General features: G+C 44.3%; 1 protein-coding gene across 1 annotated transcript in view; it reads right to left on the bottom strand.

Moving 5' to 3' along the window:
- LOC144824569 (cyclic nucleotide-binding domain-containing protein 2-like) overlaps positions 1–14619 on the bottom strand; it is a 202003-nt gene that overhangs the window by 127832 nt on the left and 59552 nt on the right. Inside the window, exon 2 of the mRNA XM_078683626.1 lies at positions 10661–10787. Coding sequence (XP_078539752.1) covers positions 10661–10787 — 127 coding nt within the window. The remainder of the gene's footprint in view (positions 1–10660; positions 10788–14619) is intronic.

Here is a 14619-nt window from a genome sequence, read left to right as displayed (position 1 = left end):
TTGAGCCTGGGGGGAGGCGGTAGGTCATCGGGCTGTCTATACCTTGAGTTCTACAAGGATACTCTGGACGCTGGTGAGGTATGTCCATCATGTATAAGGGTTATCCCGAATATCCTATTACGCTTAGTCTGGTCGGTCACTAATATAAGCAAAGTGACAGCCCAGGTCACAAAGAAAAATGTTAGCTGCCTTCTGGTCAACGCGAGATCCTTGGTTAAACATAGCACGGATCTCGCAGAGCTGCTACAGGACAAGAATATAAAAATTGCATTTGTCACCGAATCTTGGACAGATGCGGCATCTGGGCCTGACATTGTCAAGGCCACTCCCCCAAACTATCTAAGCTATGTTCAGGATAGACCTTGGAAAAGAGGAGGTGGCCTGGCAGTCATTTACCATAACTCCAGTAAGGGTAGTTTTCAACCAGTGGCGTCTGAACTATGTGAAGCGTTGGCTTTTAATCTTATTTTGTCCTACCATCAATCCTTTAGGGGCTGTTTACTTTACAGGCCCTCCGGTACCAAGACGTCTTTCTTGGGTTCACTGGGAAATATCTTAGAGGAGGCCCTCTGTGCAAAGACCTTTACAGTCCTAGGGGACTTTAATTTTCATCTAGAGAATAGCTCAGACCCAGACACATTAGCTCTCACGGAGGTGATGAACGGTGTTGACCTAAAACAGTTGGTGCTAGGCCCCACTCACATTGCAGGTCATACCCTGGATGGAATATTCTCGAATTGCCCGGACCTTCAGGCCCCCACAATCTTTCCAGTTACCTGGTCGGATCACGCGGCAGTGCTTTTTAATATCCCCACTGCTAAATCCCTCAAAGCCAGGCAGGTCAGTAAATTAAACTAGGACCTTTAGGGCCTGGAATAAGATAGAGGGAGCCTCCCTGGAGGATCTTTTGGAATCATCCATGATGGTGCCCCCACCAGATGTGGACAAAGCGGCTGTCACTTATGCTAACTGGGTGGACCACGCTTGCACGATCTTAGCTCCTCCCTAAAGTTGCCACCCCACTCCCATGACCCCTTCGGCCCCCTGGTTCTCAGTGGAGCTCAGAGAGCATAAGCTCATCAGCAAGAAACTCGAACGCGTGTGGCGGAAAAATTACTACGAGGCAGATAAAAACAGACTCAAATTGAGTCTGGCTTTATATAAAGACATGACTGGGATGGCAAAACAAAGGTATTTCACTAACCGCATTAATGATGCCAGGAGCTCGTCGAAGGAACTATTCCAAACGGTTTGTAGTCTGGCCACCCCAAAGCCGGCCACTACACCTCCCAGTCTTGAACTGTGCGAGGTTCTAGCTCAGTTCTTTTTAAAAGAGTGGAAACCATTTTTAACTCCCGTGAAGTTTATGTTAGGACTAACCTGCCAGCGGACAGCCTTAGATTTCAACTTCCTACTCAAATTAGGTTAAGTTTCGGAACTTCTCCCCGGTGAGTGTGGAGGAGATTAAGAAACTATTATTAGGTACCAAATCAGGCTCTCCTAGGGACCCATGCCCGGCCACAGTGGCAAAGCTAGCGGCGGCTCTTATAGGTCCCACCTTAGCGGCTGTGTTTAACAACATGTTTGTGGTGGGTGAATTACCATCCATTTGGAAATTGGCCTCGATTTTACCATTGCTAAAAAAAAAAAAACTGGACATCACTGACCCCAACAGCTATCGTCCCATCGCCAGACTTCCGTTACCGGCCAAACTAATTGAGAGAACCATGAATAGCCAGCTTAGTGTATTTTTAAGGACCACACAAGCCCTCGATCCATCGCAACATGGTTTTAGGGCGGGTCATAGTACCGAATCTGCCCTAATTAAATCATCTGAGGAGATCAGGAAAGTGATGGACTTGGGGGGTAGAGCAGTCCTGATCCTGCTAGATTTGTCAGCAGTCTTCGATACGGTCCATCATACGATCTTGGAGGACCGTCTGGAGGCCTGCGGGATACAGGGGAAAGCTCTTAAGATCTTGAAAGCCTTTCTTACCAACAGGATCCAGGTGGTAGCACTGGGGGGGATCACTGACATACTATAGAATGACAAAATATAGACTTATCAAAATATAGAATGCCAAAATATCGAATTCCTATCTACAAACAGGTAAGTACAAAAATATCAAATCCAAAATATAGTCTGTAAAAAAATATAGTCAGTCAAAATATCGAATTTTTTTAAATGTCTTAAAAGTAATTTAAAATTAATGAAATAATAAATATAATTAACTAAAACATACTTAAAAATACTCAAATAACCTTAAAATTAAGATATAATTAATTTAAGTTATTAATAAAAAATGTACAATATTTTACCGTAGGATAGCAGGAGGGTAACATTTAATATTACCACTCCAGTGAGTGCAACAGTAGGGAAAGCGTTGGATAGCGTAGGGGTAAAAAATACTATTCCCACTCCAGTGAGTGCAACAGTAGGGAAAGCGTTGGATAGCGTAGGGGTAAAAAATACTATTCCCACTCCAGTGAGTGCAACAGTAGGGAAAGCAATGGATAGCGTAAGGGTAAAAATTACTATTCCCACTCCAGTGAGTGCAACAGTAGGGAAAGCGTTGGATAGCGTAGGGGTAAAAAATACTATTCCCACTCCAGAGAGTGCAACAGTAGGGAAAGCGTTGGATAGCGTAGGGGTAAACATTACTATTCCCACTCCAGAGAGTGCAACAGTAGGGAAAGTGTTGGATAGCGTAGGGGTAAAAAATACTATTCCCACTCCAGTGAGTGCAACAGTAGGGAAAGCGTTGGATAGCATAAGGGTAAACACTACTATTCCCACTCCAGAGAGTGCAACAGTAGGGAAAGCGTTGGATAGCGGGAGGGTAAAAATTACTATTCCAACTCCAGAGCGTGCAACAGTAGGGAAAGGGTTGGATAGCGTAGGGGTAAAAATTACTATTCCCACTCCAGAGAGTGCAACAGTAGGGAAAGCATTGGATAGCGGGAGGGTGATAATTACTATTCCAACTCCAGTGAGTTTAACTGTAGGGAAAGTAATGATTTAATATATTATTACAAATAAATTAAATATCAATACCAATAAAACATTAATTGAAATTAATAACCAATTTAATATTATGTAATAGTTAATTAGAAATACAACTACATATTATTACTAATAAACCTATTCATAATTATTTAACAACTAATTAATTTTCAATAACAAAAACTAATTAATAATAAAAATTAATACAAATTAAAAATTAACAGTAAATTAATCATCAATACACAAAAAGTATTTTTAATATGTAATTAATTACAATTACATTACTTCCCACCCTATTCCCCTATAAACCCACATCCCACTACAGAAAAAACATTAATACAATCATAATTATCAAATATTTAATTAATACAAAATAATTCCCAATTAATAAATATTAATTGCCAATTAATAGAAATTAATTACCAATTAAAAATTAATACATTTAAAATCAATACAATAAATGAAAAAAATTATTTACTTAATTACAATTAAATTACTTCCCACCCTATTCCCCTATAAACCCACAACCCGCTACAGAAAATAAATTTAGAAAATTAACATAATTAACAATTAATCAATTAATACAAATTAATTGGCAATTAATAACAATTAATTACCAATTAAAAAACAACAATAAATTCTAAATGAATACCAATAAATAAATAAAAATATTTAATTAATTACAATTAAATTACTTCCCACCCTATTCCCCTATAAACCCACAACCCGCTACAGAACTAGAAAGCAAAATGTAATTAAAAATTATTAATAATTGCTAAAAATTAATATTTAATTTAATATAATTAAATTACTTCCCACCCTATTCCCCTATAAACCCACAACCTGCTACAAAATTAAATTACGCAAAAATTAAATAACATAAAATTCATTACTTAAAATACATTAAACATACATTATAAAAATTATTATACACTTTTCACACATATACTAACATACAAAACACTTAGAAAAATGTATATTATTAAAAAAATAGATATATTTAATGCCTATATTGTATACTTCGATATTTTGACTTCTATATTTTGAAAATCGATATTACTTACCTTAAATTCGATATTTTTAACCACTATATTGTGTCCATTCGATATTTTGTCCAGTCTATATTTTTACTTCGATATTATGTCCATTCTATATTTTGGAATCGATATTATGACTGTTTACCCACTGGGGGAGTTCGAGTCTAAACCATTTGTGCTTCCCTGCGGGGTTCCCCAGGGATCCTCCCTAAGTCCCACCCTTTTCAACGTTTATGTCTCCTCATTGGCCCCGGTCATTCAATCCTATGGGTTCGAGCTTACATCATATGCGGATGATACGCAGATTGTGGTCTCATTGCTACCAGGTAGCGAGGAAGCCGTAGCCAGTAAATTCCAAGAGTGCATGTCAGCAGTCAGCGACTGGATGGCTAGGAACTGTTTAAAGCTAAACTCGGCTAAAACTGAAGTTCTACTTTTTGGCTCCAGTGTTAATTTTTGGAGCCCTAACTGGTGGCCGGAAGGGTTGGGTGTACCCCCTGTTCCAGTTACCAAGGTCAAGAACCTGGGGGTTCTGATTGATTGATTGATAAGCTTTTATTCGATATGCAAGATATCTTATAAGCGTACACACAATACAGCCAATACAAATCTATAAAAAGACATCATTTAAAAAGGCAAATATTAGGTGCACATTAAAAAGGTAAAAGGACATATAATGCCATAAATAAATTAGCTAAAAATACATTAAACTGCTACTGACAATCTCTTGCATCTTATCAACCAAAACTGTTTTAAAAATTTGGCTATGCCACATACAATAGGGGAGGAAGTGTCCGTCATTAAAATGCGCAGTGCTACTAGGTAACTACGTGTGCCCATATTCCGGCAGAGGGGTTTAAGCCAGAAACTCCTGGGCTTTGCATAATCCGGGCATTCAAATAGGATATGCGTAATGGACTCTATCCTATTAGGGCAACATACGCAATAAGGGGACGTGTGGGCACCTGATTTCCACTTGGACGCCAGAGCCCCTAGTGGTAGCGAGCCTACTCTAAATTTAAAATACAATGCTCGGTCATATGGAAGAGTAATTAGGTCCAGATAGGGCTCAAACACTACAACATCTTTTACTGTTAAAAAAGCAGCAGTGGACTTGCAATGATCCGGGTTTGTAACTAGCTGTTCCGCAACCCAGTTCCAATACAGTCTCTTCAACACCTCTTTAGGTGGAGCCGATCTTGATAACCAACAGTCCCCCAATCCGATTTTCTCCAAAAGTTTTTTAGTGTCACTCAGCCATCTTATTTTTGCCCAACCGCCCAAGCTCATTATCTCCGCCAACCCATCAGCATACGATTTTAAATCTTCACCCCTCCAGATACGTGTCCATAGAAGGAGAGGGCGAAGCCGGGCTTGGTCTTTAACGGTTTTACAGCCTGTATCCATCAGTACCGGTACTGTCGGGGTGCTTGAAGGGATGGCAATTATGGATTTTAAGAGCTTGCTCTCTACTGTTGCCAAGGCGTCCAGGCAGCAATGCCCCCACAGTTCAGCCCCATACAAGGCTGATGTTACTACCTTAGCCTTGTAGATATCAATTACTGGGGTAAGCGACCTCCTAGGTGATGCCCGGAATTCCCTCAGGAGGGCTCCTCCTACTCTCTTGTGGTTAAGGACCATCTTAACAATGTGAGGTGACCAGTTCATGCTATCCGTAATCCGAATTCCAAGGTAGTCAAATTCGGATACTTTCTCCAAGGCAACAGAGTTAAGAATAGGCGGGCGGCCCAGTTTCTTTGGAGGATTTAGGACTAGGAACTTAGTTTTATCCACGTTGATTACTAGACCCTTTGCAGCACAGAAATCCTGGAAACGTGTTAACAGTTTCTGGAGGCCTTGCGGAGTCTTGGAGATCAAGAGCGTGTCATCCGCAAAAAGCAGGGTGGGGATCCGCACTCCTCCGAGACAGGGGGCGTCGGCTGGTTCTTGCTGGAGATGTTCCACCACCCCATTCACATATAGTGAGAAAAGGGTGGGCGCCAAAACGCATCCCTGCCTCACACCCCTAGACACTGGTATTTTTTCTGTTAATTCTCCATTTCTACCCCAGCGGACCTGAGCAAAGGTATGGGCGTGGAGGCTAATGAGGAGAGACAAGATATATGGAGGCAATCCCAGCTCATGAAGCACCCTCCATAACTTCTCTCGGGGGACTAGGTCAAAGGCAGTCCTTAGGTCAATAAAGGCCAAGTATAGACTGCCCTTGCCTAGCTCCACCACCTTTCACCCCAGAAGTGCCAACCTGAACACCTGCTCTATTGTCCCCATACCTGCCCGAAAACCTGCCTGGAAGTCTGATAATATTTTATTTTCCTCCACCCACTGCAAAATCCTACCAAGTATGGCTTTACCTGCTATCTTTTGGGTGGAGTCTATCAGGCTTATTGGGCGGTAGTTCCCCGGTGATTCTCTGCAACCTTTTTTGTAAATCGGGACCACTACCGCCCCCTTCCAGGAGTCTGGCACTGACCCTCCCATCATGATGTCATTAAGGAGAGCTGCAATGACCCTTCCCCACTCCACTGGATAAGCACGCATAAGATCCCCCGGAAGGCCATCTGGACCAGCTGCCTTGCGGGGGGCTACCCACCCAATTACCTTTTCGATCTCTAAAGAAGTAAAGAGATCATGGGTATGGGGTTCGAATGCTAGTGGGGAGATCACCCTAACATTTAGTTCCCCATCTGCCGGGAGGTATAAAGCCCCGAAGTGTATTACCCAACTTTGTGGGGGGATATTACAGGGTCTCATAGCTGCCTCGGGCCTATTCCGGGAACCTACAAGGTTCCAAAAGGCCCTTGAGTCCCTACTTTTGCTGGCATGGAGTAGGTCTTCCCAGAATTTCTCTTCCCACTCCATCCTGGCGGTTTTAAGGGATCTATTGTAGGCCTTCCTTGCTTCCAGTATACCGCTATGGGATTTGTGCTTTACTGCCTCAACAAGTCTTGTTTTGTCTACCCTACACGTATGAGTATACCAACCATCACCCTGCTTGTTACTTTGCTTATTTCCTGACTTACTAGGAGGGATGGTAAACACGTTTGTCAAAGCCTCTACTAGAGAGGCAAAGAGTCCACTCACCCTTCCCACCCCTTCCAGGGGAAGCCCCAGGGTTGTCACTGCTTGGTTTAGAAGGGTTGAGATTTCTCCAACCCTTTCCTCAGAGAGGACCAGTTTAGCCCATTTTATGCGCCTTCCACAGAGTGAGACAACAGAGTCATCGGGGGGAGCTAATACGGGGTTACTAGGGCCCTTTTTTACAGGGCACCACCACTGAGCCATGGTTAAGGAAAGTGAATTATGGTCACTTTCAATCGTCGGGACCACAACCATGTCCCTCACATGGTTCCAGAGACATACATCTAATAAGATGTAGTCTATTCTAGAGGAGTGTCCTGGTCTATTATAAGTGTGAGCTCCCCCCCTATCCGAGATTGTCCGTCCATTTACTGCCCTTAGATTTAGTTCAAGGCTCAGGGAGTATAGCTGTAACGCCACTTCTGACCATTTCCTAATGGGAGGAATCTCTAATACAGGGATCCCTATCCTGGTGTCCTCCTCGTCCTGGTCAAGGGCAACGTCGGAGCCCAAGGGCTCGAACGTGCAGTTCATATCACCCGCGACCAGGGTACATGACTTGTGTGGGGTTTTATTCAGGAGGGTCTCAAGGAGGGATAGTACAGGTGACTTCCTCCCGCCCTTGGTCCCTCTGGCATAAACATTATAAAGATTTAGAACTATTCTTCCCCTTTGGTCTCTTAAAATGATATTTTGAATATCCGGACAACCTGTCTGTAGCTCCTCTGTTCTGCAGTCTAAGGAGGCTGCTACCCATATGAGTAGACCGCCCGAGGGGCGTCCCTTCCCTGTTTTCGAGGTTAGGGCAAGTACAGAGTGGGAGGAAAATCCCACCCTATGTACCGGCTCCAAGCTCCAGGTCTCTTGGAAGATGCATAAGGAGTGTTCATCAACCCAGGCATTCCAATCAGGGAGAGCCAACTTTCTTGTGATACCTGCGACATTCCAGCTGAAAACCTTAAATACTAGGTCCGTCACAGCTGGTGTGTCACTGGTCGCAAGAACACTACTGCTTGTAGCCCTGACCAAAGGGGCTTGCAAATAACAGTAATCTAAAGGAGTGTCCCTGATGGCTACCGTCCCACTAACACTTACAATTAAGGGAGCGGTAGTTCGGGAGGGTGGTGCTACCAATTGGTCAAGTCTGTTCGCTGCTTCTTTAACTGCAACTACCTCTATATTTTCCCTGGGGTTCTCCACCTCCAGTCAGCAACACCCTGGCACCCACAAAGGGTTCGGCCCACTACCCCCAAGACCCCCTGCCCAGCGTGTGTCCCAGTTTTTACAAAAATCAGGGATGCTTGGGCTCTCCCGAGGCAAGAAGACAATTTGCCTAGGGTAAAAATAGGTTAGGTCCACTACTTTAACCCCTGGTACATCCATGTTTTTATAGGAGTACAAATGGAGCTCACTACTCTGGGGTCTTGAAAGTTTATTATTATGCAGTCCCCCTCCTGGGTTTTTTTTTCCTGCCCTACCCACCCTACTCTACGAACACCTAAAATAATCCCATCCACACCCGTAGGAATTGGCTTATTTGACTTAAGCCAGTGGATGCACTTATTCTTAAGAGATTGGTGGTTCTCCAACTGGCCTTCCTTTAAAGGGGGAACATTCACCAGAACAGCTACAAATGGTTGGCAATCTGGCGGGAGATTTACAGGGGGGATCCGACGTATGGAATTTTGAGGGGCCACTGAGGTAGTAGCTGGGGCTATTGATTGGGGGGCAATTTTGGTGGCCTTCCCTGTCACTGGTCCCTGAGCATTACCTTTTGAGCCAGGTGTTTGGAGAGCTTTTGCTTTACCTCTGCTTGCCTGGGGCTGTACTTGTGGAAGTGACTTAGACATAGTTTTGGCAGCCTCTATGAGTGTTGGTGTACCCTTGGATTGGAGCCCTGCTTTTGGTGGGGACGGAATTTTGGGTGCTGGAGCTTGCACTCTGTTAGTTTCAACCTTATTTGACCTTTTTGGGTGGTTGGGATCTACCTGTAGTGGTAAGGAGACTACTGGGGGCGCACTCCCCTTTGGACCCATGTCCTGGTTATCGCTCACTCTTTTTAACTGTTTGAATGTGGTTTTAAGTGAGTAAAACCCGTTCTGATTAATGATAAACTTACCTTTAGGCCCAAGTTAATGCTATGATGTCAGCCATTCATTTTACACTGAAAACAATCAGGAAAATTCTTCCTTTTATACCCGACGAGTGCAGGAAAACAGTGGTGACGGCCTTGGTCTTATCTCGCCTCGATTATTGCAACAGTCTATTGCTCAATGCCCAACAGGGGCTTCTTAACAAACTACAGGCCTTGCAAAACGCAGCAGCTCGTCTTATCACAGGCGTACCAAAGTTTGCCTCCGTCTCCCAGGAATTGGTGAAGCTGCACTGGCTCCCAGTGCGGAAACGGATTTCCTTCAAAGCCTTGTGCATAGTTTTCAAGGCCCTTCGGGGGCTTGGCCCGGCGTTTCTAACACAGTACTTTCAATGGTACCGGCCGGGTAGACATCTTAGGCCAGCAAGTCTGGGGCTGATTACTACCCCTTGGATAAGGAAAGCTCGATGGGGTGGCAGAAGCTTTATTTTGGGAGCTGCTAGGGCTTGGAATGCTCTACCTTTGGCGCTCAGACAGATTACAGATTTAATGACCTTCAGAAAAAACTTGAAAACGTGGCTTTTCGTCCAGTAAGTACAGGCCAGGCTAGGGGAGCTTTCATTCAGTGCCATGACACCGATTGGTAACAGTTCGCTCTATAAATGTTTTAAATAAATAAAATAAATAAATAAACTAGTGTCCAAGACAATCAGTACAGTTGGAGAGATCTGTCTGCTGAATTAAGAAGACAACCATGACCAGTCCACTAGTCTGGCTACTGATTATTGGCTTCAGAATCCAGGAAAAGTTGAAAAACAAAAAGGAAGACAGTTCTCCAAGATTCTACTAGCTTGTATTGCAAGATTTGTATAGAGCCCCCAGATAAGATCCCAAAGCATTTCTGGGTCATCAACTAAAAAGCATCACTGCTTGTTGTAAATTATTGATATTGTGTGTGGGAAACAATGTCCATCATGCATGAGGGCCGATAAAGTGCTCCAATCATGTCATAGCACACTTGTGGTTTTGCTTAAGCACTGAGTGAAGCAGAGAGAGTTAAAAAAGATAAAGTTGCATTTTTAGACATGTACCCTTTTCATGGTGGTTGTGCTTGGTTAGTAGGTTGAGAGTTTATATTATGGCCAACAAGAAAAGTAGTTGGTATCACATTGGAAATTCGGAGAATGCTCCAGGAGTGTGACCTCAATCTTGAAGGAAAACGTATGCATGGAGCGTGATACAACAGAGTATGATAGATGAAGTCAAACTTGCGGATACATATTATCTTCCTCTAATCTCCTCAATATGTGGAAACAGCCAGGGTAATCCCTCAAATGATAATTGCATCTACACCATGCAATCCTAGTAACAAATATCACCTTCTCTAAACAATGACACTCTACAATGAGTACTTATTTAAACACTTACCATGCAATCACCCACTTGCAGCTCGTCAATTCTGAGGTAAACAGCAGCATTAAAACCTTTGTGGATTCTTCCATAAGGTGTGGACAGCATCATGGACTGCCTTTCTGCTAATGCAGCTTCGCGAACTCTGACAATTGAGGACCAAATACAAGAAGAACATTTGGTACTAGGCGTTAAAAGATGAACCATTAGGAAAACGAGATAAGAACATTTTGATCTGTATATATGCTCAATGGGGATCCAAACAGGTGCATTTCCAAGTGTAACAAAAACATCTATGTCAAGGAAACAAACCCATACCCATCGGTTTGACTGCACATCTATTTATTGCATCTGTGTAAAATGTTGACATCGTGTTTTTGAAAACATGGACTGATCCAAAAGATTTAATAAAAACAGCTTTTCAATACGGTGCTATGAAATAACGATTTCAGGAATCTCAAACACTGCGCGATGATACAGTAGAGGGCACAGACACGTGTTCTCAGTTAAAGGGATTTTGTAGAATACATTCCCATTAAGGGTATTCAGTCCTAGTTGGCTGTGTTTAAACAGAGTGTGCGCTCTGCTTTAGTCACGAATGATGCTGGATAAACATGTTTCGGAACCTTTGCATTTGAGCCACACTGAGATTTTTAGGTCTCGGATAGCATCAGATTTGACTGTCTCCCCAGATCCGCAGGTGTTTTTTTCAATAACATATTTAGCAATATATAAACAATAACACATTAATAAAGAGGCTTTTGGTCAGCCCTCTTCAGCCATTGTTTTGCTTGAGTCTCAATCACAGTTTGGGTCGATCCATCATACATCTGCTCGGTGGCTGGGGCATCAGTCATCTTGGGTGACATGATTTTTCCTCATTAAATCTAAAACCCGCATCGGAAGAAGCAGCACCGACAGGTAAAGTAGTTCAGCCTGAAAGGGAAAGCTGACACAGAAAGAAAACTGGCCAGACAAAGCATGCTCTTTAAGTATATGTAAAGGGGGCTACCATCTTCTTAGAAGACAAAATTAAATACTTAGGGGCAGATTTATGATAACTGGCGCATCCCCAGGGATGCGCCAGTTATTTTGCGCCGCTGCTCCGCCACCCATTGTGCGCCGAAAACGGCACAGATGCGTGACGCAAACGTGGCGCATTCCCGACATAAATCTGCCCCTAAGGGACTACTGTATATTTTAAAATATGTGTATGTAGCCTGTTAATTTCTGCTGACTGACAGTAGTGTCAGAGAGTGTAGTGTCCCCAAATAAATTATAAAGGCCGCCGCCCTCAAAGTAGTTCCGCCCCCCTCCCCCCCCCCCAGCTACACCGCTGGCCTGCACTATGCTACTATCAAAAGAATGCCTTGTACTTTTCAAGTTAAAAATAAGCTATTGGATTGCTGCGTCACATGTATATTTTTATATGTGTATGGACCGAAACAGATATATAGTTAATAATTCAGGTATAAATAAATGGGTGTCCTGCCGCTCGGGCGGAGTCCAACAAGTAACTGCTTATGTCTGTTATATTTGTCCAGCTGCTGCAACACACACAACCTATCACCCTCACCAGACCGCTAGCACCACACTGGCGACGAGGAATCTATGTGGTGCAGTCCTTGCCCCAGAAGACTTGTGGCACCAGTGTGCACCCCTGCAGTGCTGCCACCTCACGAGGGCAGTCGTTCCTCTAGGGCGCCCAACTGAAGAACTCAGCTTATGTGCCTCCTTCACCGCAAGGAGGGGGAAAGTTTGATACTGTGATCCACCGCACTACCTCCCAGCTGGCCCGATGTGCAGTGAGAAGACGAGCTGCAGAGGATAATAGACTATTACCTGCTATTGAGAAGCAGCCCTGCCATGTGCAGGGCAGACACGCATCCTGCATAGAAAAAACAGCTCATTAAAGGCGAGGGCCCTGGAACATGCATCTTGCTACAAGTGTACGCACCTAGCACAGCCTGCATCTCACCTCATAGCATTCAAAAAATACTGGTGAGCACCCTAGAACTCAGCACACTGTGAGGCAGGGCTTTAGAAAAAAGAATACCTGTTATAGCACAAGCCCTACAAGACTTCAATGTCACAAAACTCCGCCAGGACACTCTGCAGCCACATCTGCCAATGAAGCTGGGCCCAAGCCACCCACCACATGTGCAGCGTAAACACCCACTTACCTCATATCCAGCACCCTGCTGCCTTTTAGTGAGCCCGTAGGTTGCTGCACCCACCGCAGCAAGCTGGAAGATGTCGCTTAGCCGGCTTACCAACTATTTTCGTGCCACACTGGAGACAGACCCTGTTGTAAAGCGATCCCTGCTGCTGCACTATGCCAGGGAAGAAGTTAGAAAACATGCCAAACACCGGTGAGGAGGACAACTATGATGCAGCACTTGCTGCGCTCGACATGCATTTTGACCCCCAGATCAACTCCGACTTTGAAAGATTGAAGCTCTGGCAAGACCGCCAGATAGGCTCATGCTCGAGTGAGCTCACCAGCTGTCCCACAGTTGAGCAAAGCTGCTATTTCACCGACCCCTGTATAAATAGCCTGTGTGAAGACCAAATCCATGGACCAGGTGCGAAAGGCATGACCTGACATGACACTAGGTCAAAATCCCAAACACCCATGTGAGACTATTGTGAGCGGGCATCACACCCTGAGTACCCATGCCTAGCACAAGGCACGGTGTGGCAAAAACAACCATTTTGTACAAGTCTGTCACAGTGGGCATAGAGTGGGTTGGGGAGGAACCTGGACAACGTTTTGCACCCGCGTTAGAGCACCCAAGGTGGAGGACAACAGTGAATTCTGCCAACCACCAACTATCACATCAGCGTATTACACCAAGGTGGCCTCAGGCTAATGGAGATGTTGAGAGGTTTCTCCACACCATTACAAAAGTGCTCAGAATCAGTGTGGATCAAAACAAAGAACCGGAGTGGGCTCTCCCCAACTTCTAAAGGGCATAATGCAACGCACTCCATCGTGTCACACAATGCACTTTTGCAGCACTCATATTCAGTAGGAAACTCCGGGGCATATTTCTGACAATACTTACATGGAAACTGCAGAAACTAATACCATAAGAAAGCTAGCCGAGAAGAGCACTAAACAACCAGCGGGCCACCATGTCCTGCCATGCCAGAGACAGCATGATTCAAAGGAGCGATAGGGTGATTCTAATGGACAGGCAACCAGGCTGGAAGGTCAGAACCCCATATGAGAAAGGCATATGGACAGTGACCAAATGCAAAGGAACTGTGGTCACCCTAACAAAGGGAATGGAGGTGGTAACCAGAAATATCTCTTGGTTCACAAAGACCCACTCACAAACTGCAGCAAAACCTCTATACAGGAACCTGAAGAGTGGGTGCAAGAAGAAGTATACACAACAGTAACAACCCCCTGTCCGGAACCAGAGGAAATTCAGCCAGCTCATCACACTGAAAATACCAAAGAGCCACCCCAGAGACACTTGTCTGAACGCCCTCGCAGAATCAACCAAAACTACCTATTGTGCCCCCCACCCCAGCACCTGGATGAAGGATGTTGTCAGCTTTCCTGATCACGCAGAACACTGCAAGCAAAGTCTTTGTAAGGTGGAGAAGAAGGCAGTGGTCTAGTGTTTCCTGGTGATGTTAGCCAGTGCTGAATCAGCATGCACCCTGCTGCGGGGAATGGCCACGAGTAGTACTAAATGGACATTGTGCCGCTCAAGACTGAGTCAGAAAAGTAATTGCTGGTGCCCATGTAATTTTCCAGTTCCCACACTCCACGTATCCTATCACCCTCATCGACCCCCTAGCACCACAATATCCACACACCCAACCATGTCTACTCTCTCTCTTTTCTCCTACACCCATACTTATGTGTAGCTACATGTTTGATGTGATATGATATAAACAGTTTCTGTCATACAAGCATGATAGTATGGCACTTACCTCATATGCCATACTTCACTTACATA

This window comes from Lissotriton helveticus, chromosome 3_1, assembly GCF_964261635.1.
Source record: "Lissotriton helveticus chromosome 3_1, aLisHel1.1, whole genome shotgun sequence".
Lineage (NCBI taxonomy): Eukaryota > Metazoa > Chordata > Amphibia > Caudata > Salamandridae > Lissotriton > Lissotriton helveticus.
Note: the sequence above shows the minus strand (reverse complement) of the source record. Positions and strands in the feature narration are given on the sequence as shown.